The sequence below is a fragment of the Pithys albifrons genome, chromosome 23 (assembly GCF_047495875.1).
Source record: "Pithys albifrons albifrons isolate INPA30051 chromosome 23, PitAlb_v1, whole genome shotgun sequence".
In the NCBI taxonomy this organism is placed as follows: domain Eukaryota; kingdom Metazoa; phylum Chordata; class Aves; order Passeriformes; family Thamnophilidae; genus Pithys; species Pithys albifrons.
The window spans coordinates 3,107,842-3,134,752 of record NC_092480.1 but is presented as its reverse complement, the minus strand read 5'-3'; the positions used below and the strand labels follow the sequence as shown (position 1 = coordinate 3,134,752).

The following is a 26,911-nucleotide window of genomic DNA, read 5'->3' as shown; positions in this document are numbered from 1 at the left end:
GCTATATTTATATTTCTGTGGGCTCCCACACTAGTTTTTTTTTAAGGAAAAGCCAATTTCTCTCCCATCTCAGGCTCTAAATAAGCAATTAGGGATTCTGTTTCATGCTGCGCTCCACGGCACTGCACAGACCTGCAGCAGGCGCAGACAGTGCTGTGATGTTTTATTCAACTGCCCCAAGGATGGGATCCGTAAAATACATTGAGGAACATATTTACTATTAGCTGTACTTTTAAGTAGGGCATTTCCAAGAGGGAACGAGGCAGCTGGATAGGCAGAGCTACTTGAGAATGGCAGTGTAGAAAGCTGTGAGGCTTTTTCTGCAGCACCTGGTGAGATGTGTGAGCAGCTGGCACTGTGGCATGGCCAGGCTCTGGCTGTAGCCAAGTAAAACTCATTTCCAGGGACTGAGCACTATGAAAAAAACCCAAAAAAAGTGTAACACAGTAGTGTTACCTGTTCTTGTACTGAATCCTGTTAAGGCCACAATCAAAAATTCATATGGGCCTACAGGTAGGAATTTCCAGCCTTTAAAATAATTTACCTGCTGCATTATGGGCAAGGTATTTTCTTCATTCACAACTGGGGTGTTCTCCTTATTTTAACCTTCACTCCAGACTTCCTGCTTTGCCAGCTTCAGAGAAGATGTTTTTCACCCTACCTTTCCATGAGGATAAGCAAAAATTCTGCCTGTGCTGAGGCAGCTGAGCCTGGTTCCTGCCTTGCCAGGGCAGTGAGGAGCAGATGGACAGGGCTGCGAGTGCCATACCCTGCGTTAGCAGTGCCTGCATCCTGGGGGATCATTGTGAGCTCTGAAAGTTCTCTGCTTACAACAGGGCAAGGGCAAAACTTGGGAAGAAGTGGGCAAATGACTGGTGTGTCCAGGGTCATTGCTGCTTAGAGATGTCCTGCTTGTGTAGGGGGCAAAACGTGAGCTGGGCGTCTCACCACAGGGTTTCACAAAGGGCAGTACCTCACAATGTCTTGAGCTCTCCACCCCCCAAGGGGCAACAGAGCAGCCAGGACATGAAAAACTGGCATGTTTATTTTGGTGGGGAGAGGGGCAGGGGAGAAGAATTGAAAGGGCATGGCAGAAAAAGTGCTTTCTCCCCCCGACTGAGAGGTGCAGATGCTCCCGGCTCCACCAAGCTCAGCCCATATTCCAGCTCAAACAGTGGGACCTGGGATTTCAGCCCCGCTGGCACCCTGACCCACAGGGGCACACCCAGAGGGAGAAGGGCTGAAGCTGGGAAACCCTGGCTTCGTGGGGTGCAGCGGAAGCACAAGCCTTCCTGCCGGCCATGACCATGCTGTTATTGGAGCTCTGGCAATGAACAGTGCAGAGAAAGGAGAAAGTGCATCAGAAAATTCACAGTTAAGCTCTCATTTTTCAACAAAAGAGTTAACAACGTTCGTGCGTTAAGTCACTCATGCATCGCTGCCGTCAACTCCATTCCGGGAGGAAACGGGAATGGCAGGGCCTTGGCTACTGCTGGGACATGCACACACATACAGGACTCCTTCCCCCCAGTCCTCTAGGATACACTCCAAAACTTTAAATGGCTCAAACCCCCTTTCCCAGATTGAAACATTGTGCTGGCTCCGCACTGGCCTTACATTCTGTTTTCTTTGCTAGCAATCTCTTTTTTGGGTTGGTTTTTGGTTTTGGTTTTTTTGTTTTTGTTTTTCTTCCCCCAATTCATTTAAAATTGTTTTTGGAGAAAATCCATTTGGCTGTATTCATGCCCATGCATTTCTAGTCATTCACAGACATGCTCACTCCCATTGGACATTGGAAAGAACAAATGGCCAACATACAGAAACACCTGGTATACTCCATACACACTCCAGCAACACAAGCTTGGAAAGAAATCCAGAGTCTTCATGGGAAAAGCACCCCACAAGGGCAAGCATGGGGGAATTTGGGAGAAATGGGCTGGTTTTAAGGCAGTAAAGTTTGTGGCAGCTCATTTGACTGGGATGAGTTGTCATTTCAGCTGGCCACCTCCTTGGCAGTGATCCTCCTGACAGAGAGGAGATGTTCAGAGGTTGTCCTCAAGCTAAAACCAGGCTTTTTATGGCTTCCCCAGGACATGGAAAAAGAACGAAAGCCACAGGGAACTGCTTTAAAGAAACAGGCAAGGGCTCTGCCTTCCATGCCACCAGTGAGCCCACCTGCTTTGTCCTCACCACAGAGACTGATACACAGCTACACTGATCCCTTTCTACGCTCAGATGCCTAGAAAGGATGTCAGGAGTCACACTGGCATCGGGGCTGCCTGATCTTTCCCAAGTTTAGCGATGAACATCTAGCCAAAAACCTATCAGTGTTGGCTCTTGACCTTTAACATATACAGGTAAGGTTGTCATGTGTAGAGAAAACATAACTATGCCTGAAGGCTTCCAATCTTTACACCAAGTGGGAAAATGCATACATGTAGGTAAGTTATTTGGGACATGAAGGGCAAGCCCCACCACTTGATGGGGCATCACTACTGAACCATTGCTTCACTCAGTCCTGCCTCTGCCCTCACCCAAGTGACACCTTGAGGGGAGCAGGCAGGAAAACAGGGTGCTCTGTGCTACAGATTTTTGTCAGTAAAAACCCAGTTAATTTATCAAAGTTAAAAGAAACTAAAGCAGCAAGGTCCAACATGGATTAGCTGTAATTAAAAATTGTCAGAGGTTTTGGTGTTCTTTAGCTGAAAAGTGAGCTCCTGCCAAAAAACGAGATGCTCAACTTCCAGCCTGCAGCGCATACGTAGGCTCGCTGGGGAATGGAGGAAGCTCGGGAAGCTGTCAAGCTGTTAGCTAGACTGCCTCGAGCAGACGAGAAGGGTTACTTTGCTAGACTGCTATGCTGAGAGGGAAGTGTTGCTATTTGTTTTCCCAATCTCCTTCTGCAGTGTAATAACGCAAACTTCACTGCCGACCTTGGAGGCGAGCACTCCTGTGGAGCATCCCAGAATCCCCAATGCTGCCCCACACCGGAGGACCCAATGGATGCCCTGTCTTAAAAATTAACTCAAAATGTACGAAAAGTGCTCAAAAAGGTAAAAAAAAAATCGAATTTCTATGCTCAAAAGCTGGATTTATTTTCCATGTGTGAAGTGATTCTCCCAGTTATGGGTGGAGAATCACTCGGCACTGCTCAGACCTGGATGTCACTTCCAAGGGGCTTGGGGCTTGCCTGGCACCAGGATGACTGGCTGCAAAAGCTCACAGCATAAATGACAAGAGCAGACAAGACTTTCCAGCCTTAAAACCCATGTTGTATTTATGAGATGAGTCCACCTGAAACATGGTTTTCCCTTGAAGACTCCAGTTCCCTTTTTGGCTCCCCCTTCCCAGGCTTGTCTTGCCACTCAGCAGTGCTGAGAAATAAGATAAACAGGAATGTGATACCAACCGTGAACTGCCGGTTCTGTCGTCGCCGTTGTGTCTACACACGGGAACAGAGGATTGGAGGAAGGGAAGAAACAGGAGGAACAGCATGCAAAAAAAGGGAAAATGGAAAAAATGGAACAGATAATATATGAGCAAGCTTTCAAAGAACATTGCGTGACAAGCAATAATAAAATGAAAGGCAAAAAGCATTTGAAGTGAGTTGCACTGTTTAGAAGACATGCCTCCAGTTCAAAAGCTATGAGCCTGAGGAAAACAGTAAATTTTTTCTCTTTTTCCAGAACCTTGCCAAAACAATTACTGGTGGTTGCAAAGTCAGGGGAACAGGAGACAGGGGAGAACACCGACACCAACACTTTAGTTGGCGGGGACAAAACAGAAGCTCCAGAGCAGGACGAGGAGCTCAGGCTCAGCACATTGTTGTTACACACTCAAACATTGCCCTCACTGGAGTGCCTGTGGCTGGGGAGTGGTCCACTCACACCTCTTCTCCTCTTTCCAAACCATCACCTGCATGATGCACCATTTTTTCAGCAAAAAAAAGTTCTAGAACTGGCATTGCAGACAAACATTACCAGTCCCTCTGCTGCAGCAGGTAGCTGGTTTATTCCAATATCCTGCAGTTTCTTTGGCCATTAGTCTGAAGCTGACTCTACTCTATATGGACTATATCCCATAGGGAATTTCTTGAGGGGTGCTGCCTTGGCGATGGAAAGACACTTTGTCTTTTCCAGGTGTTTGCAACAGGCAGTTTTAGAGACTGACCTGAGTCTGTAGGTTTTTTCTGACAGTTATTTCGTCTACACCAATAGGTCTAAACCATATTACTCAAATTCACTGGCTTATGTAGTTGTTGGAGCTCATTTACTTCCCATCTAGAGGTATGTACTCTGTGAGGGAACTTGTTGTTTGGAGCAGGCTGGCTCCTCAGAATGTGTTCCTCTGAAATCCCTGGACCCACCAGCACAGCCCAGGTTTGGCCCAACCCTGCCCAGGTCTGGTGCAATGTTTGAGTGAGTAAAAACCCCATGGGTGAGCACAGAGAAGGCTCTGCTGTGTATCCCTGCACAGCAGCCTGGAGCTTAGGTTTTGTAGCAACGACAGACAATTCACAGCGGCGTTTCCCCTCAGTGACATGCTGGCAGAGAACCCAGGGATGGGTCCCCTGCACAGGTAGAGGCAGCAGTGGAAAAAGGAGGACTCGTTCCTTGGCAATTTAGTTGAGGACAGCTCAGGGCTGAATTTCTGAAGCAGCAGCAAAGACAAGAATCATACAAGAATACACAATACTTACAGATACAAGGTCTACATGCTTTAATTATGGAAGCAAAACAAATAAACCCTGCACAGTTTAACAAACTGCACCAAGATTTGCATAAGAGATTATCAAGCCATCATTAGCCTGTTTTCACTGCCAGCAGAGACTGTTCTCATCTTGGCAACCAAATCTAAGGCACCCTCTAAGAGACCGGCCCTTGTTCTCCTGTAGGAGCTCTGGGGTCTGCAAGGGAACCCTTCCAAAGCCATGAGGAGAACAAGAGCAGGGCTTTGCTTTGGTTTTGGGTAGCAATCCCCACATGATGCCTCATTTTAACCAAGCAAATGGTGGAGGGGGAAATGGTGGTGGAGGTGGGGGGAAAGCCGTTGTTCGGAAGGGGCTGTAAAACTGAGTATTAATTCGAGATGGCCTCTATAGATAGTCTCAATTTACTGTCTTCCTGAAATAAAAAGAGTTACATCAGCTTTTACACTAAATAGAAAATCTGCTGGAAGCAAACTTGTATTGACGTGCTAGAAGAGATATTAGTCAAGAAACAGTGCAAACTGGACAGTGCATCTCGCTTCCCCATCCGGGGACAGAGACCAACAGGTTACACAAAATAAAGTTCTCAAGCGGTTGTAAGTGCGAACAAATATCCAAGTCAAACAACATGTTGGCTGCAGCTGGAATGACAAAGTTATGATTAGCAAATGGTTTGGATGGTTGCAATAGGAAACACAGACCGGTTAAGGTTTAGAGTGAGCTTTCAAGGAGTCCTGTTCAATCCCAGAGTCTTCTTTGAGAAGGACTGTACACCAGTGTTCCGAAGGGGAATAATCTCATGTTAAGGAGAACACCCTGACACAGGCACACTACTACAGAGGTGTGGAAAAGGAGAGAGAAAGGGTCACTAGTGCTTTGGTACCAAATCAGGGCACTCCTGTGTGTGTCCTGGCCCCACTGCTGTCCCTTCTCACCCAGGAAGGAACATTCTGGCTCTGCAATGCTGCTGCTCTGACAAACCATAACTTTAGGCTGGACTGGCCAGCTTTGAATGTGCTTTCCCAAATTACAGGAATGTGCTATCAGCTTCTGCTTTGCTTTCAAGAACAACCACTCCTCCATGCTGGAGAAGGCAGACAGGACCCCAGGGACCAGCCTTCTGCCCATGTCCTACAAAAAAACCCCCATCTGTTCTCCTCAAATGCTGACCAAGAAGTCTTACAAATGTTTCTGACTTAGCTAATGTTGAACAAAGCCAAGAAAAGGCTTTGCCATCACCAAAAAGCACAGTTCTGATCCCATGCCATTGGTGTGCAGAGCAGCCACGTGATCACCCAAGGCTGATGTCTATCATTTAAAATGGAAACTTGGTGATGAAGAATGGGCTGGCTTACCAGGTGTGACAAGGCCAGAAGGACACAGAAAGCACATATCCAATAAGACTCAGCTCTACACGCAACATGCTATCCTAACAACAAGGCTTCCCTTCACGATGCCAATCAAGAGGAGAACAAAACGTGCTGTTGGGGGAGAACTAGAACAATGCCACGGCCTTCCAAAATATCTGTGTACACAAGATCCTCAGTGGCCTGTTTTATAGCTAGAGAAGGTACCCAAGGGAGGAACTATAGGTCTTGACAAAGCTGCAAATTTCACTTTATTGGGATTTCTGTTTGGCACTGCCCATGAGGAATGAAGACACCAACACACATCATCCTGTGAGATACCAGTGGTGGTATCTGCCAGTAAAGACAACCCGGGTGACACCCAAGGTCTAGGCACTCACTGCCTCATTAAGCAGCTACATAGGCACACGCACATAAACACACACATATTTATAAAATTATTGTGTAGAGGCATATGGGCAATGTTTCTCCAAGTTACAAGTTCCATGGCTGAGCCTCCTCGTTTTCTCAAATGGATTCTCTCCAACTTCAGACTGTTTGCAGAGTGTGACAGACCAGGCCCTTTAAACTCAGCCGTAATTAGTCCACAACCTCAAACAGAATCAGCACGATGGAGGAATATTAAAACCCCAGCAGCAAAATTAAATTCCCTCAGTTGAATGCTGGAGCCGCAGTGCTGCAGCCTCACAGGGGCACTCGGTGCTGAGGAACACACTGAGAATTACAGCAGCACATCCAACAAAATAACTGCAAAACAAGCTGCTGCCTTTTAAATTTAAAGAGGCTTTAGCAAGTATAGATACCCACTCAATATATTGCTTTCTAAATTGCTTTCTGAACTGAAACCAAAAGCCAATCTGATCCCTGACGCGTGGAACTCTTATTCTTCCTGATTTTCCAGACTACTTCACAGTACTGACCGAGGCAAATGTGAATTCCTGTACATCCTGAGGGACCAGCCTGCAGTGCTGCAAACTGGGTTCCTGCTTTGGTTCAGGTCCTCGGGGCAGGTGAAAAGCCCTACAAAACCCTTCCTGGCCTTCCCATGGAACAAACTTCTGTGGGACACTGGCAGAGACATCACATTCCCACATCACCCTTTCCCTCATCACAGCCTCCTTCAGGAGGATGGATGGGGATGTCCTTTGCATTCCGATGCCCCACGACCTGCTCTGAACAGCACTCCAGCTCAGTGCTGAGTGCCCAGGCGTGCTGCAATGCGCCCCAGAGACAGCTTGATTTGCAGACCAGATGTTTCACAAAAATCATCACAATCTGTATGGACACTGCGTGCAACCAGAACAAAAATAGTCTGAAATGAGCACTGTGGCTCTGCCCATGCTTTTGCATATTTCTCCATACAGATCTGGGAGGATTTTGGTTTAATTTCAATCTCAGGCTTGCACACACTCAGTCTCACATTTCTGCCAAGCAAGATGATGGTCTGGGGACTGCTTATGCTGAGTCACCACAGGTAAGGCCAGGTGTGACAGTACCTGTCTGCTACTGGCTGGATGTGGGACTTGAAAGACTGAATTTTATTTCATTTTATTTCCTGTCCCAGGCCTGTCAGCTCTGCCTTTAGCCCCTTTAACGCAAACACATCCTGGATGAAAATGTCAGAAGAGCAGACAATCATCTTTAAATTAACTTGACATTTTACCAGGGACAGGCAGAAGCTTCAACGGAAAGAGAAAGTTAAATAATAAATAATATGGGGGAACAAATCCCTGGGCTGCGTCCCTGCATGGTGGTATCAGCACCTGAACATGTCACAACCCGACAGTAGACCAGGAAAGCTGACGGCAAACTGGGAGCTCCAGCAGCTCCCACCAATGTGCTCATCTCCCTGTTTGCAGTGCAGGCACTGCCAGATCCCTGGAAAAGCGGGAGACTGAGGAAGAGTCCAGACCACCAGGCTGAAGCTGACCACCATCATCCCTCTCTGATCTGACTGGGGAGAAAGTGTGTTTCCCTTTCACCATTAAATTCCATGTCACCACTTGCAGCATCCTCATGAAGTGCCCATAGCTGAGCTGATGTGAGGCCCATGATCCTGCTGGGACATATCACCTTATCCCCACGGTGCCTCTTTGCCTCCCACAAACTCACTGGAGCAGGAATCTGGAGCAAAGAATGACTGGGACTGGGTTCTTCCTGCCCACCAGCTGTTGGGAATGCTGTTGGAATAAACCTCCTGCGACTACAGCTTTTCATTACACCAGTTGTGATCAGGAAAGCACAAACTCCCACTGAGGGCAAAATCATCATTTTCCTTGTTTTGAGGAAGTTGTCTGGCATGTGAAGGCTCTGAAAACCCATTACACTATTTCTGCTCACAGAGTTCACACTTCATGTGCTATTATTTTTAAGACAACTGGGATGATACAAAAGTGTGTTTTTTCAGAAGGCAGTGCCTTGCTCTGCAGGCAACAGGAGAGTTCTGCTACTATGTGCCCCTGCACAAGAGCTGATTTTCTAACTTGGCATCAATTACCAGTTCCTGCTTTGGAACTTGCTGCCTCCTGCACACCTCCAAGCCAAACAACGCTTGCTTCTGCTTGTACAAATCCTCAGCCTCAGGAAGAACTCAGTGTTTCCACAGCACAGGCTCAGTGCTTTCCAGATGTGTTCACTGGAGAGACTGGGGCATCTCTGGGAATTCTCAAGCTAAAACCACTGCCCATATTACAGTCCCCTAAAGACATACACACACACACTTACTACTCCAAGGGCTCAGCGGGGTCTCAGATATGCTTTAAACTGGCACTCCAGGAAGGACACTGGGAGCCCCCAGCTTGTTGCTAATGGTGCTGCAAAGGATGGAGAGCAGGGGCTGTGCAGAATCAGCAGCACCCACTGCATGGCTGCAAACACTGGCAACTTTCACATGTGTCAACCCCATCCCTGGTCTCCACCAAAAGGGCTGTTAAGACATCTGTGTAATCCACCTGCAGAGAAAGTGTGGGAAATGCAGATCTGCACCTACAAACGATGCCGTGGATCCTGGGAGGAGGATGTGCCAGGTGGTAGTGAGGAGGCTGGGAAAGGCAGGCAACCACTCCATGCTGTGCCCCAAGATGAGGGCTGGGCTGTGATTAAGGACCTTTATCTCCCAGGAACCAACAGCTGTCCAAGCCCAGCATTTCAAGGAGCGACTCCAGGGGTAATTCAAATGATGCCGTTTGCTCTGCTGTATCGTATTGTACATCTTAATGAAGAAAGCCACAAGGACAATTTGAACTGATAAAAAAGGGCTCGTCAGCGATAACGGCTGAAACGCAAAAGGATGGCCAGAATATCAATGCCACTGGAGGATACATGGAAAAGATCAAGCTGTCACACAGAAAATCTTTTCGAGCACCTACACTGAAGTGACAGAGGGAAAGCTCTAAAGGTCGTGGTGTTTGGAAACTTCACCACTGTTCAGCTTGTCCTTTGCTAGAGAAAGCATGTCAGCTTTCCAAGAGCTCCCCCAGAACCGCCCTGCGCCAATAAATCAAAAGGACAACTTCCAAGGGCAGGACTTTCTAGGGGCACCTGCTAGGAACTGCTTCAGTGCAGTCTCTCTCTTCATGTTTTATTAAAGCAAGACAATTGTTTTTTAGAACTACTCTATGGCTTCAGGGAACAGGATACTAGGCCAGGATTATACTAGAAGCAGGGGGAGAAAGACAAAATAAAACAGATTTCAAGCCCCCTTCATCCTAAGGATTGGATTCCACCAGGCTGACTCCAGATACCTGGACTGTCAGTGGTTCAGGGAATACCCTGTTGGATCCCATCACTCCTCTGTCACACAGGAAGAACAGTGCAGTGTTTGTGTGAGGATGGGAATTAAGGTATCAGCTGTCTCTTGAGGCTTTATAAAGTGTTCTGACACTACTCTCCTATGTAATTCTAGAGATTATGTTAATTTGACCTCATTTTTTCCAGCTAGAAAGTCTCTTAACTATTGAAGGGCAGACGTCGGTGCTGCTCCACTCTGCCTGGGCACTGGCTGGAGAAGACACACATGCACATCTCTGCATGACGGAGGGAGGTGAAGCCTCAGCTACTCTGTGTGAGAAAAGCACACTGAACTCATGGGCAGAGGATGGGAAGACACACATCAAGAAGACTCAGTGACAGGAAGAAAACAAAAATTTCTCTTATCAGCATTAATCTTCCGGCATATCGCTAGCAGGAACTGCTGGAATCAGGGAGCAATATCACATTTTCATTACATTTCCAGTCTCCTCAGCAGTTCAAAGATAACACCAAAAGACATCAAGGAGGGAATGGAGAACCACTGAGTTCTGCCAGCAGGGTTTGAGATCCTCCATCACTGCAAACAAAGGTGAGAGAATGACGCTGAACAGCCCCGTGCTCCTGACCCTGGGGGACCTCTGCCAGGCTGATGACACAGCTATTTCCAACTCCAAGAATCACAACCCTCCCCTTCTTGTATTCAGTATGAAAGAGCTGGAAAACTACTACAGAGGAGAGCCCAGAGGCTACTAAACATCCACAGGAAAGCTGCAGTGCTTGCATCAGGACAGCAAACAACCAAACTGCTATTTATTGTGAATAACCCACCGTGACTTGGAAGACTGACACAGCAGGTGAGGACAGGTGAGGACAGCGTGGGCTTGGGAAGGCAGTGCTGGGGTAATCCCTAGAACAACAGGCTGATAACAACCCAGTTCCCAGGAAAAGGACAGCTGTTAACATTTGCAGGCTCAGAGATTAATTTAAGGGGTTATCCAAGCATCAAGACACATTGTTGCTTTTGGACTTCCAAAATTCACTGAAAGCATGAGCAATTACCGTCAAACCAAAGAAACTTGTGTACACATCCATGTACAGTATGTGGAGACACACAGGCCGAGCTTCTCTGCAAACAGCTCTTAGGGAGGCTTTGAGAAAGCTTCAACCTACTCTGAAACGAAAGCTGGTTAAAGTCTAGAAATTAAAACCACGGAAAACAGGAGGGCGTTCACGGCAGAGCGTCCCAAGCATCCAAACGTGGGTGCCTGGAGTTGGGCTTATCCAGAACCACCTGGAGGAAGGAAGCAGAGCGTGGCGAGGTCTGGCAGCGCGATGGTTGATGCCGGCGCGTGTTAAGGCACGTTGGGAGAAAGGTTTCACCTGTGTGTCCGTGCCAGCCTGGCTTGGTTGCAAAAAACCTCAAAAGGAAAGAAGCCACGAAACGCCCTGGGCAGGACGGTGAGAGTCAGCTGAGCAGCGTCATAAAAGCAAATAAAACGTGAAGGCATTTACACAGGGGATGGTTTACAGCAACAGTAAACGTTGTGCCATTAGCTATTCAATGGTCCATCCTCACCTGCCGTTTGTCACCTCTGCCTCAAAAAAAAAAACCAACCAAAAAACAACCCACAAAAAGCAGCAAGCAAAAGCAAAAGCAGCGGTTGAAATAGGAAAGGTCAGAGAAATGACAATGTGAATGGTTACAAATAAATCAAAGGTTTTCCTGATGAGTGAGGAGTTGGGTCTGGTGAGGAGGTATGAAGATGTGTCAGAGAGAGGTGTCATGATCTTGCTGGTTGTTTTTATTCATCTTTTCTCGCAAGACAGGGAAAATCTCACAAGCTGAAAGGCAGCTCCTCAAAAAGTGGCCAATGGACGGCGCTCACTCAATAAAAACAACTGGTGGAATTCCCTTCTCTGGGAGAGTGAGGGAGAGGCTTATCACAGAGAGAGACCAACACCTCGCATGAGAAAAAACATCTGGAGTCACATCAGGCAAATTAAATTGCTGAAGATCAACCTTTCTGTTGCAAATTCCTCAGAAATTGATACTGATGGGGTGGAGGCTGAAATGACTGCCCGAGTTAAGTGAGCTCTAAGGCTGTTTGCATCCTGCATTTGAAGTACCCAGTACTGGTCACTAGTAACTGAATTACTCACTCTTCCTGCCATGACAATTCCCACTTTTCAGAAACACCCACGGCAAGGACTGTCTGACACATCGAGCTGCCAGACCAGGGCTCATGTCATGGGCATATTTGAGGGGGGAAAAATACTGCAAGTGATTGGTTTGTTGTTTTTCCCCAGGCTTCATGCTCTGCTTATATACATAAAAGACAATAAACATTCAGGACATTTCCAATGGTTATGAAGGTACCATACCTGTGATGGTGGTAGGGATGGTGGTGGTAGTGGTGGTGGTTGTTGTGGGAGGAGGGATAGTTGTGGGGGGATCTGGATAAAATATAAAAAGGAAAATAATAAAAAAGCAAATTAAGAAAAAAACCAAGCAGAACACAACATGTGGTCAATCGTGATCAGAGGAAAACAAGGACGCTAAGAAGCAGCACGGGGGTCAGGGGCCTTTCCTCAGCTAAATCCCAGGGGGAGAGCCCAGCAGCTGTAGGGACAGTGGGGTCAGACCCTCCACTGATGTGCCTGGGAGCTGTGCCCATGCCTACTTGGGCTGGAGAACCTGGCCCCAACCTCTCCCCCTTTCTGCCTTCTATGATGCTAAAAAAAATAAATAAAACCCAGCATAAATTAGTCAATGAGAGAGAGGAATGGAATGGGAGAGGCATAAGGAAAATAAACTGCACACGCTTTCCACAACAAAAAGGAACAGTCTGCACATACAAGGAGAGACACGGTGGTGCTTTGGTGGTTGTCTAAGGATACATTTGCAAATCCAGGTGGGAGGGTTGTGTGAGAGGCCCTGCTGTGCTTCAGAGCCTAAACATTAACAGCACATGAACAGATCTCACTGTCTTCCCAGGGCCATGAACCTCACTGCTCTTGCTCTATGAATACACGGCAGTAGGATGTTAAAAACTACTTCAAAGATGGTTACAAATACAGAGAAATGACAACATCATCACTGAATATCAATGTCTGGGTATGAGGAATTCCACCATGATCTTTTAATTAAAAAAAGCCAATATTTTTCTGACAGTATCAATTGCACACCCTTGGCATCATTAATGAGGTGTTTCTCTCTGTGACCATTTCTCAGATGGACCAGACCTGTTGAGATTCAAACTCGGTTGCTCTCCATGGTATTGATGTTACATACAGGGGCACATCCTTATCAAAACTATCAGGCAGGAGAAGGTAGATATGAGAAGATGTAAAAGAAAAAATATGTATCAATGCCCAGATGATCAAACCGAATGCGCTAAGTAGTCAGGAAGACTTTGAACTACAGATTCATTCAGCAATAATAGAGCATGAAACCTTTCATGGGCTTTTGATTTTAGGTTTCCTCCGTAGCACGTCAACTGTTCCTCACTAATACATCTGCTACTCTTTTATCTCCAAGTGAGCTCCCTCACATTTCCTAATTAAGATATCTGAACTTTAATTATATGCACCTTTATTATATTCCATCCAACTTCCTGAAAGTTAAGGAATGTCACCTAGGAGTCTGCTGTGTTAGGAGTGGTCACTGTCCTTCCCTACATTCCAAGGATCCCAGCCCCTGTGCTTACAGCTGGGTGTTTCTCTCACTCCTGATCCACACAGCTCCCTGGGAGCAGTGGGGACCCTCACAGCTGAGGCACAGTGGGACTGGGAGGAGAGCCCCTGGACACACACCCATCAGCACAGGACAGGCAGTGCTGTGGGCTTTTCCTCCATAAAAGCAACAAAAAAACCCCAAGCAAACTGGTGTGCTAGTGGTGCTCAAAGTTTCTATCAGATGTGTCTGCCCACGGGGAGGAAAAGCATGAATTTCAGAAATAAACACATTTTCGGTGTGTGTCGATGTGATTAGACATCCCCACCCCACGTGGGCAGCCAGGAAGGTGTTGGGCACAGCTCAGCAGTGGCTGCTGCAAGTGGTTTGCACCTGCAGAGGTGTCCCTTTGGAACGGGACTATCTCAATCCTGCCCCTCCTGGAGCTGTTCCAGTCCCTGCTCTGGGCATGGAGTGTCTGTAACCCCCAGTTCCCACACTAATGTGACTTGGGGAGCTCTGCACAGACGAGTGGCCAGACCTGGCCCTGGTGGGGCAGGGGACAGCAAGGCTCATCCTCCCACTGACACTCACCCCGTGCCCACAGAGACATGGCTGCACGGACACAGAGCCCAGGGCTGCTGTGGAATTTACTGGTGGGGGTGGGGAAAGAGGCAAAGGGCTAAAGGTGTAAGTGCTCCCTTGCTGAGGAGGGTGAGACTAGCATGCTGAACTTCCCCTCAGCAGCAGCTCGAGCTGGGCCTCTACACCAGGAGGCTACAGCTGATGACCACAGCCCAACCACTCCCTTCCCACTTTGGAGTCCTTCCTTTTAAATTAAGGGTTAAAAGGATTCCTTAGGCTGCCCAGAGTGCTGGATCCTAGCGGGATGCTCCCAAACATGCAGAACTGGAGGTGATGGAGTGTAAACCCCTTCTCTGCTCACAAGCACACCCCTCCTCTATGGGGCCAAGGATGCCTGAGCTGCAGCCCACAGGTCTCCACCTCCTGGGAACTTGCATCTCCTTCCAAGTAACACTGTCTTGGGTCTCTTTTGGATTTAATCCCAAGAGGGAGTAGCCCTGAGGAAGTCCTGTGCTGTCTGTGCTTGCCCCAATCCAAAGTGCAGTGTATTTAATACAAGCAAGAGTTACTACCAGCTCTAAACTCCAGGTCAGTAAGGCTGGGGGAGTTCATGCAGCCCTCCCTTGGCCCAGGACAGTTATGTAGAACTACATAAGGAGGCAAACAACCTGCCCCACAGCTGCTTTACTGCAGCAAGCTTTCATGCCTTTCATCTCCTGGGGAACTGCCTGTGTTCTGTTCCTACTGCTTTGCCCTCTGAAACACTGGCTGTTTCTTTAAACACTGAGGTAAACAAGGGTGGGGGTTTTTTATATTGTGAGCATGCGAACTACCCATCATAAATGCCTATCTGACTTAATTTTGTAAACTGGAGTCTTGTAGAGTGAGAGGCACTAGAAAAACTATCAATATGATGGGGCACACAAATTTTATATCAGCTCAAAGCTGTTGCTTTGGTACTATTTTGAAACTTTGGGCAGGTTTCTAAGACTAGGCTTAAAATTGCTCCTGCAGAGGTGGCATTTGGAGAGGTGTGGGAAGTTCTCTATTTGACTGGATCAGAGCAACTCCTAGAGAGCTTGGACTGCAGAGCTTCAGGCAGCTGTTACATGGAACAAACTTCAAACCAAATTGCTGTCCCACCTGCGTGGAACCATAGCACTGTTCAGGTTGGAAAAGACCTTTAAGATCATGAAGTCCAACACCCACCATGAGCTAAGACCAGCCACACACAACCACTCTTTAACAGAAAAAGTTTAAATAAGCAGCCCAAGAGAACAGCTCATCATTACACTGGGGGATTGCTCTGCAAGGGCCTCCTGAATCTCCATTTCATGCAACGCCTCATGGCAGGAGCACAAGGTTTACAGCAATGCCAAAGTAATGCAGAGGAACCGAAGAATTAAAGCAGTTACTTAATAGCACTTTAAAAGATGCTGAGGCATGTTTTAGTGGCTGCCCAGCTGCACAGACAGGCTTAAGGCATCTCATTCCTCCAGTTTATTTACTGGTTTGTAATTGTCTGGGGATGCTGGCTGATTCCTTGGTAATTTAACTTGTTAATGGAAGGCTCAGAACCCCCTGGACCATCGCTCAAGTCACTGGAGGAGGCGCTACCAAAAGGACAAGGAATTATTGGAGAAGTCCCTAGGAGAACTGCACGGTTCTTGCCACACCCCTGCTCTGGCTTTTCCTTCGGCTTCACCTGACAGCACAGGTGTGCCATGGCCAGTCCCAAGGGCTGCTCCTGTGGAAGGAGCCCCTCAGACCTGGGACAGGCTCTGTGGCTGATGCTCACACCGAGATCCCCAGGAGCACCCCCGGTGGTTTCCCAGCCCCTACCCCAGCCCAGCACAGCGTCGGGGCGTCAGGAGCTGCCTGTAAATCTGGCATTAAGCAAACGTTAAGTTCTGTCACAGCTTTCCGAGCAGGGCATGTTGCAATTACGTGTAAACGAGTCTAGAAGAACGGTGGTTTTTCTCACGTACCGTATACAAACAGCATGTAATCCGCATGTGATTTCCCCACCGCGTTGGAAGCCTCACAGCGGTATGTACCATTATCTGTTTTGTTTAGGTTACTAATGAGAAGGTTTGAACCAGACACTACAACGTGTTGAGGCATCTCATCATCTACTCTTAACCACCTCATGTCCGTAGGCCTACAGAGGAGGGAGAAAAAGAAACAGTCACATTACTATTTTCCTATGGTCAAGATGGCATCTTCAATAGTTCATCCACAGACAGAAAGCCCAAACCAAGAAAAACTGTAAAGAAACAACACATACTTTTTTTGCACTACTCAAGCCCAGATGCTGTCGGGCTTCCTCAATTTAAATTTATTTTAACCCAACAGGAAACTGTATCCAGACAAATTTTCTGAAAACACTAATGCAAGCAGGAAGAAAGGTCATTAGTGGTTAATCATTCGCTTACTCAGCAAACCTGAAAGCTCTGAGAGGCTACAGACTGTGTGCATCCACAGGGTGCTCTGAGGGCAGAGCTGGACAGCAGAACAAGTACTGTTTTGTCACATTTGAACCCTTCCACAAGCACTGTGATGGACCCGGTGATGTCAGTGGGGGCCATGCCACACACTGAGGGACTTCCAGCCCTGCTCCTCTCCCCAACCTCCCTGGCAGCCCCTTACTGCACTCCTGGGCAGATGGAACCCATGTGAGCAGTGGATCTGCATCATTCAGGGAATGAAATTAATCTGGTTTTTAAAGCTGGTAAAGAGCACGAACACTGAGGGGCTTGGAGAGTCTTTTTAGTTTGAGGGCTTTTTTAAATCTTCAAGCAGCAAGTGGGCAGATCAGATCTTACCCAGCAAGAAAAAATCCACTACCCTTCAGGCCACCAACAATAAACTCTTAAAGGGGAGTTTCCTGCAGCACAGCATCTCTCAGCCTGCCTGGCTCCAAGGTTGGCAAGTGGGACTTTGTGCCACCAAGGGTATCCCACAGCTTGGGATTTTCCCAGGGTCCAAAGGGTAGGTGACTCCCATGATGCACAAGCTCCTGAAGCTTCAACACTTCAGCCATGCTACTGGATGGATCCAGCACTGAGCAAACCCATCTCAGCATCAGCTGACTCTGGTTCTGGACATGGGCTCGGTGCTCTGCCCTTTGACCCTGAGACTAGTTCAGTTGGTTGAAGCATGGTGCTAATAATGCCAAAGTTGTGGGTTTGATCCCTGTATGGGACATTCACTTAAGAGTAGGACTCCCTTCCAACTCAGAACATTCTGTGATTCTAATTCCTTCTTTGCTGCCATAGCACAGGCAGCAGAAGCTCCTGAGAGAGCCCAAATGCAGTTTAACCAAGGTGGGAAGTGTTTGGATGCTCCTGTCTATGGATTTCAAAGGCTCTTTGTGCTGTGAGTTTCCCAGCTTGTACATGACACAGCAGCCCCTGCTCAGAGCTGTGTTTCCCCAGGTGCCCCACAAGTGACCATTTCAGCATCCTCCCCCTTTTGTTGTAGTCTCGAGGGGTTGTGTCTAATCTAACAAAACACCTGAATTCATGCCAAATAGAAATCTCTCCTCTCTGGTATTTTTTTTTCTGAGCTTCCCTCCCCAAAAATGTCACAAAATTTTGCAGAGAAATTGTTTTATTTAACTGGAGAAACCTCCCTCTTCATCTGAAACCTCTGCAAAAGATTTCATTAAATCTCTGTCTTAAAAAGATGGAGCTTAACCCAGCCCATTATTTTACTGTGTATTTTCTTAGGTTTGGGAGACCCAGGTGAAGTGACCTAGAGAAGCCACTTCCCAGCACATCACCAGCATCACGTAACGTGCCATGGCAGGCTGCCAGGGAGATGTGTCTGTCCTATTTAACATGGGAATGTCTTACTCATATCCTGGAAGAAAAAAATGTAGAGAAGCCTGTTCATTAGGTTCCCAGTTGATAGCAAATGGGAGGCACTGCAGGTACCCACGGGAGCAGGAATGCAAAGGGGCTTGGGAGGCTCTGAGCAGGGAATAGCTATTAAACAGAATTCAGCAGGGACATGCCAGTCTGTGATGGACAGGGAAGGAATTGGCCTTGTGCCCAACAAAAGAAACTGGGAAGCGGGAATCAAGAAAATACTGTGGGAGGGGAGGTAGGCTGGTGGGGAGGATGAGGGCAGCCTCAGCCTCCAGAGTGCCCACCCTGGATGGGGTCCAGCTCCCTACACCCACCGTGACGCCCCAGCTCTGGGCATGCAACCAGAGGCACTGACAGATCCCAGGGACGTTTGCAGAAGTCTTATGGACATGATGAAAATAAAGAAGGGAGGAAATACTTGACAGCCACAAATCCAAGTTGAAGAGAAAGTATTTTAAAAAAATAAAGCCGACAAAACTTAAATTAGAACAGCAATGAAAATGTGGGAGAAAATCTACCCTCCCTTGCCAGGATTTTCCTGCTGCATGTATTTCTTCAACTGCCTAAGAAAGCCTCAAGGGCTTGGCAAGAAGAGGAGAGAGAATAAAAGCTGCATTCTATAAAAACCACACAGGGCACCGAAAGGGAGGAAAACCATCACACAGTCAGTATAAGCAGAAGGACAGACTGCCTTACCTGAGGATCCATCCCACTTCCCCAAGGGCTCAGTGCTGTGGTGACCTCCACAGGCCTCACCAGCAGCCCCTGATCTCGCTTTTGCAGATTAATCAAACCCAAGATTAATTGCAGATTAATGCCACCCAAGCCATTCCCTGGGGGAAGAGGTGTCCAGTTTGGAGCCATTCCCTTCTGCACCCGAGGGCTGCTGCATAGTGGCTGGGAAGAACTCTCTTAGGAACCCTTCCAGTGGGAATCCCTTGGCCATTAGGAACAAATGCAAGTAGACCTATATGTCTGTAGTTCACAGCAGGTGCTTGGGTGCAGGAAGCATCTCTCCTTCACTCTGGGACATTGTCTTCGCAGCAGAGAATGGCAACAGCAACAGCAGCCACGTGATGTCCCGTCACTGCCGGCCACCCTGCGCCATCCCGGGGAAGGGTCCAACTTACTGTGGCTTTCCAAAGGCTGTGCACGTCAGCTCCAGTGGCTCCCCTTCTCTCGTCAGGCCTTGCAAGGGGTAATTCTGAGAAACCCGCACTTGAGGCTTATCTGCAGGACACAAAACATCGCTCTGTGAGCCCTGGTGGCACCGGGGCCGCCGCCGCTCGCCCTCGCCCACTCGGTGCCAGCAGCAGGGGAAGGTGGAGCTGGCGGCACCTCGGACCCCGCCGCGGCACCGTGCTTCCCAGGAAAGGCATTTTGCTGCACACTTTATCTGTGAACTTGCTCAAGCTAAAAGGAACTCATTTGCCTTCACGCTGAGGTGAAGCCGGAGAGACCTGTGGTGCCCGGAATTGACAGGTTTTGTGGTGTATCAGCGATTCCCGCACCACAACACCCGGAGTCCGTGAGTGTTAATACGCTGGGCTGGACAAGAGATGCTTGTTAGAGACACAAACAGAGCCACGGCCACCGCTGCCTTTGTGTAAACAACAGGAGGTTGTATTTCGTTCAGACGAAGCTCCTCTAAATCCTACAATAAACAGAGAATTAATGGATAGTTAGGGAGCCAACTCAAAAACATTTTAGTAAGACCCTGCAGGAAAAAAACAGCCAAACCGCAAACCTAGAGTCCACAATTAAAAAATTCATTACCTCCCACGACTGAAACAGAGATTAAAAACGCAATCTGAGCTGTAGCTAAAACGTTATCAGTGCAGGAAATCAATTCAAGGCTACAAGTGCCATTAAGCCATAGATATTTTTCAGGAATTTACTCAACTGTAAGGAACAAAGGAAGGCAAAAAATCAGTATGCATAAAGGTTGAAACCATTTAAATGTTTCTATTTCCTTTGAGAGTAACTGCTACCCAAAATATTGGCTGGCTGCATTTTATTAACTGTGTTTAACTCATTAACATGCCTCCTATGGAATAATAGAGATTAGGAAAAAAACCCTGCGTGTCAGGATTTAACCAATTTAAACTCTCATAATTTTCAGTAATGGAATAAGCTACATGAGTAAATCCTCTCCCGAGATGACTCTACCACAACATTCCATCAACTAATCCCTGCTACAGATGCTTCTTTCAGCTCTGGAACTGGGGGTGTCCCTGCGGACTGGCAGCAGCAGCAGTGATGCTTCGGGGTGCCACTGGCCCAGGGGTGAAATCCCAATCCCATGGGAAACAGGGTAGCTTTGGCATGCTGGAAAATGCACTCCAGCCCTGGCAGGGATGTGGCAGCAGCAGCACTGCACAAGGAGCACAGGAGGACAAGTTCAGTCCGTTGTTACGCAGCGAGGAAATCACCCACTGTGTCCCCAGCGCCGCGCTCGGGCTCAGCCGCTCCCGTCCACCATTCCCACTCCCCGGCCATCTGCTCCCCTTCCATGATGCACTTTGTGGCAGCACCACGAGCCCGTGCCAGGAACATGGATGCTGTTGTATCCACGCTGTGGAAGAAGGAGGAAGCCTTTCCAGCTCAGAATACTTGGCACACAGGGACTGCAGCTGAGGAAGCTCCGTGCTTATCTTTGCCGTTTGCCTCTCCTGCTGCTCCCATTCCCTTTCCATTAGCTAAGTTTTAGTACTTCTAATGAGCTGTTTACCTCTGACAATTACTTATGGAAATCAGGAGGAACACACTGTATTCCTTACTGTATGAAGAAGGAACTGCTAACTTTGTGAGCTCCCACTAAGGCAGGTGAGCCCTTTCACTGTCACTTTCCAGCCTCACAGGCTTCAGTAAACTGGTGGTGGCAGTGATGTGGACCTGTCCCATTTGGATCCAGGCAATGTTGTGGTGTCATCTGTAACACTAATCTGGGTCTATCACCACACTGGTGAAGCCAAAGAGCTTCCCAAGAGAATTCCCACAGCAAACGTCTCTCCCAGACAGGGACTTGCCAGCATGCTGGGAATTACAGTGGGCACTTAGGAAAATGTTTCCCAAGCCTCAAGGATTCAGAGGGATGGCTGGGCACTCTGGAGGAGCAGCTAGCATTAGGCTCATTGCATGCAAAAAAAATTTCCCCCATGACTCTGGAGGGGTGGTAGTGTCTTTTTTTCCCTCTGTTTAAGGATGTGCCTTTAGACAATCTTAAATTCTAATTTCACTACTCACACTGTGCCTCACATGAAGTCAGTGTATTTCCCTCAGATTATGGACTCTGAGTGAAGCTTTTGTGAAATGTTGAGTGCTGTGGGACCTGAAGCCCAGCTCCTTCACGGGACTGTGACATTTAGCAGCACACACAGGCAGAGCCCTGATGGTTTCAAAGCCTGGACCAGCCATTTGCCACCTCTCTGTTAAAAGGTCATGTTCCAGCAGTGATGTCTGTGGCTGCATAACGTGGGGCAATGACTATCTTGGACTGTGACACAGGACATGAGGCAAGAAGTTGCAGTTTCTACCACCAAGTACATTCCAGCAGCCCAAAATCCTCAACTTGGAACTTCGTAACATCACACCACTGGATTACTACATAAAAAATAAACACTTGCATCTATGCACCCAGACCCCTGAGTGCTCCATGGCAGCCAATTAGACCCAACAACCCACAGCTATTTCCTACTATGCCTCTTTCTAGCAGCTTAAAAAAACAGCCTCGTAATTTAATAAGGCACCTTTATTAAGCTAAATTCATTCAAAAGCTCAGAGTGATATACAAGGTTAAATACCAGTCGTCTAAAGGTTACGCTGTAGCAGCAACCAATTTGAAAAACTTATTACAAAGCCATTCTGCATTTGATGAGATTTTTCTCACAACAGGAGCAGCGCGTGCCTGAGCATGGGGGACATCTGGGGACCACAACCCTCCTGGAGGGTCCATGCACCCCAAAATGCTCAATCTCCCATTCGGATGCCACTGATCACCCCAGGCTGCACCCACTGACTTTCACAGCTTTCAAGCTCCATGCTTGGGAATTTACCAAACCACTCCAGTTATTCTGCACTTGTCCCAGTTCTTCCTTTTTTAGCTGCTCACCCCCAGTTTTGTGCCATCAGCAAAGATTATTAACAGCGACTTTTTAAGAACTTCAAATGCTTCAACTGAACAGCATCAGGCCAAGCACCCAGGCCCCTGAGTTCCCTCTAAAAATACCAGCACTGCTGATTACTCCCTAATGACTATCCTTTGAGATCTGCCAGTTAGTGATTTCTTAATCCATTTAAACATGCGCTTCATCGATAATGCTTAGATGTCATTAATCAGCTGAGATAAAACGTTACACCGAGTTCGGGGCCTTACAAAAGCCTAAGCCTATTATTTCCACCCGTTTCCTTTCATCAGGCCAACCCACAATCTCGAAGGTAGGTGAGCTCACTGCCCCAAAGCCTGGCACAAGGAGGATTTGGCAAACCTGGTTCCTCCTGTGTCCAGGGTACTGCGATGCTCCGGATGGCTTGGCTGTGGGACCCTCACTGACCACCACCAGCAACAAACCACCCAACCATCCCCCAGATGATGTGCTCCCCACTGAGGCTGAGGACAGCCAAAGGCTTCTTCCCAAGCCCTGCTTTGGGAAACCAGCACATGGCGTCGTCAGCAGTGCCGGACCTTGGCCAACAGAGAAACCTGCAAAATGGACTCTGTCAAGGATTCAGCTGAACAGGCTCTGGCCTGTGCTGGGAGATGAGGTGCTGGGTCCAAGTTTAAAATCCGTTTTCTGATTGCTGTACGAATTGCTGACGCGTCTCTTGGCAGACCAGATGCCAGATGGCATCCCTGGGAGCAGGATCTGCAGGCCAAGCTGTGTTCCTGCCCACTGTAGGTAATTCCAGCCTCAGCACTTCCCAGATAATACTTTACACATCTCCCTTCAGGTGGGCACTGCTTTGTCCAGTTGCTCATCCCTGCTCTGTTCTGTGCCCAAGGTTGCTGCTCAAAAACCTGACTTCTGGGAGTCTCTGATCCCACCTGGGGAAGAGCAGGAGGAATGTGTTCTTCAGTACTAAAAGAAATTGCTGAAGTTAATGTTGATCTGTAGGTATAAACACAACAGCCACCTTTATTCCAGAATCCAGTGGGAATGCTCATCAGGAATGCGCTCTGCGTCAGAGCCAGCCTAGCCCGGCAATCCCCTGCCTGCTCCTCACCTCTGACAAGGACGAGAGGCTGCACTGCTGATTTGCAGCCAAAATACAGAAATCTATTCAATAAATAGATCCCGTGTTTAAAATAAGGAATGAGCGCAGGACTGGCAGGTCACAACTTGTCTTGGAAGAGCCTGTCAACCCCAAACACGACTCTGCAAAATTCACCCTCAACAAAAGCAATTTAATCACTTTGCTTGTCGCGGGAAAAAGAATGCCAGAGCCCGACAGGCATTTTGGGGATAAACACTTATCTTTTAAATATTTAAGCACATGCTGCTGTTTAATGCCTGCGAATGGCAGAGCCCTGACCGCCCCACACGCTCTGCACTCCCAACAACATTCCTCCGAGAAAACCTTATTAATGAGCTCGCAAACGAGCACCCAACTGGGAAATGTCACAAACAACAGTGGCTAATGCCCCAGAAAATCAAATAACTGAACACTCGGCTGATTGTGGTGCTTTTCATATTCACTAAAAGAAAAAAAAATTGCTTTAAATCAAAGTTTCTGAAGGGGTCAACACCTCACTGAACAAAACAACTCATTTATTCACTTTTAGCGATCTCCAGATGATAAATTACATGGATGTTAATCACTTCACTGCATACTATGCAATTAGTAGTTGTGCTGGATGGAAATGTAAGGATTACTGGAGATGCAGCAGTAAATGTATGTGGCTGATTTTGAAGATAATTGGGCACAAAAAGTTTCTCCGTTGCAACAGCAAAGGCTGTAACAGACTCCATCAGGGCAGACTTTAAAAGTACACTTGTAAATACTATAAAAATGAATACATGATTAATTATAACTTCAGAAAAGCACAAAAAGACAACCCAGAGGAAAGGCCAAATGACACTTACTTCCAGGATCACATAACGAGAGAAGGAAACGCACCGCAAGGGCTCAACTCAAACGTCTCCCAGAATATCTGGTTCCATTCAATTCCTTAATGATATTTTAATGCATTTTGTTGCTTCATTTCCTTTCTAAAATTATACCCAATGCACTGGTCTCCCATTGCTCACTGACAGATCTGAGCCACAAAAAGAGAGTGATTGCAGCCAGAACTGGGGATGTTTCCACACTGGTGCCACAGGCTGTGGCTGCCACAGCACAGGGCAGTGGTTGTTCATCAGGCATGGAAGTGTTATGGCCACTGTGAGGACACACCACCCTTGGTCACACCCTGTTTGCCTTTGAGGAGTGTTACCAGGAGGGTTTCACGCACATTATGGTCAATGTTTGCTGAGATTTCTTATCAGTAACACACCCAATATCCACATGGAAGCATTTATCCTTAACTTCACCATGGGCCAAGCTGTGCCATGGGAGATACCCAACAAATGGCTTAGTCCACGAGTAGGGCAAGTTAATACCCACCATTGCTGTTTTACGTTTTTTTCTTAGAAAATAAACCCCACAACTTTGAGTTGCACCTTAAAAAAACCCTCTCCCTACTCTGAAATTTAGTCACACAAAAAAATACCTTATTATCTAAGCAGGCTACATCCATCATCCTCCTGTCCTTCCCCAACACATTTCATGCTCCAGTTGGATACATTAAGTGCAGAGAAATACAACGTCTGCTGAGAAAAACATTTTCCTGTGCCCTGCTGATGTTCTCAAGGGGTGGATCCGCTGTGGCTGTGGGGGGAGCAGGTAGGATTTCTGGGGAGGGTATGTGAGAGCAGAGAGCAGAACACGCAGCCCAGGTAACCAACCTGAGTGATGCCTCTCCAGCTGCAAGCAAAGCAGCAACATCCACACAAGATGAGCAAGAAATTCCAACTGCCACTGCAGCAGAGACCTGGCAGCTGGATGCCTGCAAGGTAATGCCCTGGTCAGTGGAAGGGCACGGACAGCAGCTGGAGAAGAATCCTCTGCTTGGACTGAATATCCCACATTTAAAAAACAACTGAGAATGGATCAGTCAGGACCGGTTGTAGGAGCCCCAGTTCCCCCAGAAGCTGAGCCCACCTCATGGGAATAGTGACGGAGATGCCTGTCTGCAAGGACACGAGGCTCTTGCTCCAGCCATGCTCTCCCACTGGCTGATGCATCACTGTCTTGAGACAGGAAAAGCTCAAGGGTAGGAGCTTGTTCTGAAACCACCTTTTCTTTAAGTTCAGGCCCCTCAGCAGGTATGAAATGCAGGTGTCTGGCCATGCTCCAGCACATCAAGTCCCGGAGCCGCTAACTGCCGGAAGCTGCAAGGTCACAACACACGACATGTTCCTGGGCCGGGGCTCTTCTCTGGCCATCTGCTGCTGCCCACCCAAGGAATGGACCAGGCTAACGGGGTCAAGTCCCTGTATCTGAACATAATTGCTTTAAACAACCTCAGAGTTTATTTCAGAACATAAAACCAAACACGTCTGAACACCTTGTTCATCCCCTGCTCCCTTCTGAGGAGACTCCAGGCCTCATTCCCACAAACAGCTCTGGAACAGACCAAGGGGATGCTACAATTGGTGCTAAGGGCAGAAACCCATGCACAAGGATGCAGCTGGACTTCCAGTGCGAGAGCTGAAGGTGTCCATAGGACACCCAAAGAAATGTACTTTAGGGATGTATTGCCCTGATTGCACAGGGAACCCCCTAAGGCTGCAAATCCATGTGATCAACAAGGGATTTACTTGAGGAAGAGGAGAAAAAACACCTTTTTTTCCCCCCCGAAACTGCTGCCTTCTCCTATCCCACCAAACCATCAGGAGTTCAGAGGAAATCCTTCCTTTCTTCTGAAACAAAGCCTCAAGGTTGTCTGATGCCCTTTCAACCCAGAGAGGCTCCAATCCCTCCACAGAACAGGGCAGATGGGATTTTTTGCTCTTCCCCGTTAAGTATTTGATCAAGCCTCACAAAGGTGCTAATGTATTATTAAAGCTAATGGAGCTCTACAAGAAATGTTAATGGACATTAAGTTTGCATAAATGAATTACACATTAGCACAGTCACAAGAAATCTCGTATCTGCCAATTTAGGCAGTATCTGATCATTCCTGTTTTCCTCATTACAGGAACATTACTTCCCGCTAGTTTAGGAGATATGAGAATTGTAACCAAGATGTTCATAATGAAACTACATAATGAAGCAGATGAAATAAATTAATACAAAACTTCTTCTTGTCCTTTCAGTTGTGAGGAAGTTGAAGGGAACCTATAAAAACAATGACTTTGAGTCATCTCAGGTGTCCCACTGTTCCGAGCCTTGCTGCAGGGACCCTCCCACTTTGCTTCTGGGAGCTGTTTTGGAGCAGATGGGCACTTGCACACAGCTCTGACATTTCCACTAGCTGGAAGTCCAGCACTGCTGTATTTGGGACCACAGGTATTTCCAGGTATCTGCTCACAAACCCTGTTATGGTCATGTACAGTGGAGCAGCTCCTAAGGAAAGTAAGATGCATTATTAACACTGAACATGTAGGAAGCAGCACAGGTTGGCCTCAATCAGTGCTGCTACTACACATTCCACAGAATTCCAGTCATTCTGATGTACAAAACCAGTCGGTGCTGTATGTTCACAGTGCATAACACTGAGTTTCTTCTGCACAGAACCCAGTTTTTGCCAGCAAACTTGCCACGGTGACCAGTTGCTTTGAAGTGGGAGTAGAGGAGCACTTTTCAAAGAGATAAGTAGGTTGCTAGAAGAAAAATACTCAGATTTAATCTGTTCTGACAATTACAAAGCACAGCCAGGAACCTTTGATGCAAATTCTATGTACAGAGAGTTATT

The 26,911-nt window shown here is 47.5% G+C and overlaps 1 protein-coding gene across 8 annotated transcripts in view; it reads right to left on the bottom strand.

The window, feature by feature from the left end:
* The window catches only part of CADM1 (cell adhesion molecule 1), a 140,615-nt gene that overhangs the window by 12,620 nt on the left and 101,084 nt on the right, over positions 1–26,911 (bottom strand). For 3 of the 8 annotated variants that reach the window (XM_071576098.1, XM_071576100.1, XM_071576101.1), the window contains exons 6-9: positions 19,086–19,185; positions 16,072–16,244; positions 12,208–12,279; positions 3,410–3,442 (exon numbers count right to left, since the gene is read on the bottom strand). In XM_071576098.1, the coding sequence (XP_071432199.1) occupies positions 3,410–3,442; positions 12,208–12,279; positions 16,072–16,244; positions 19,086–19,185 (378 nt within the window). The remainder of the gene's footprint in view (positions 1–3,409; positions 3,443–12,207; positions 12,280–16,071; positions 16,245–19,085; positions 19,186–26,911) is intronic. The other 5 variants (XM_071576099.1, XM_071576102.1, XM_071576105.1 and 2 more) reach the window with 3 other exon arrangements.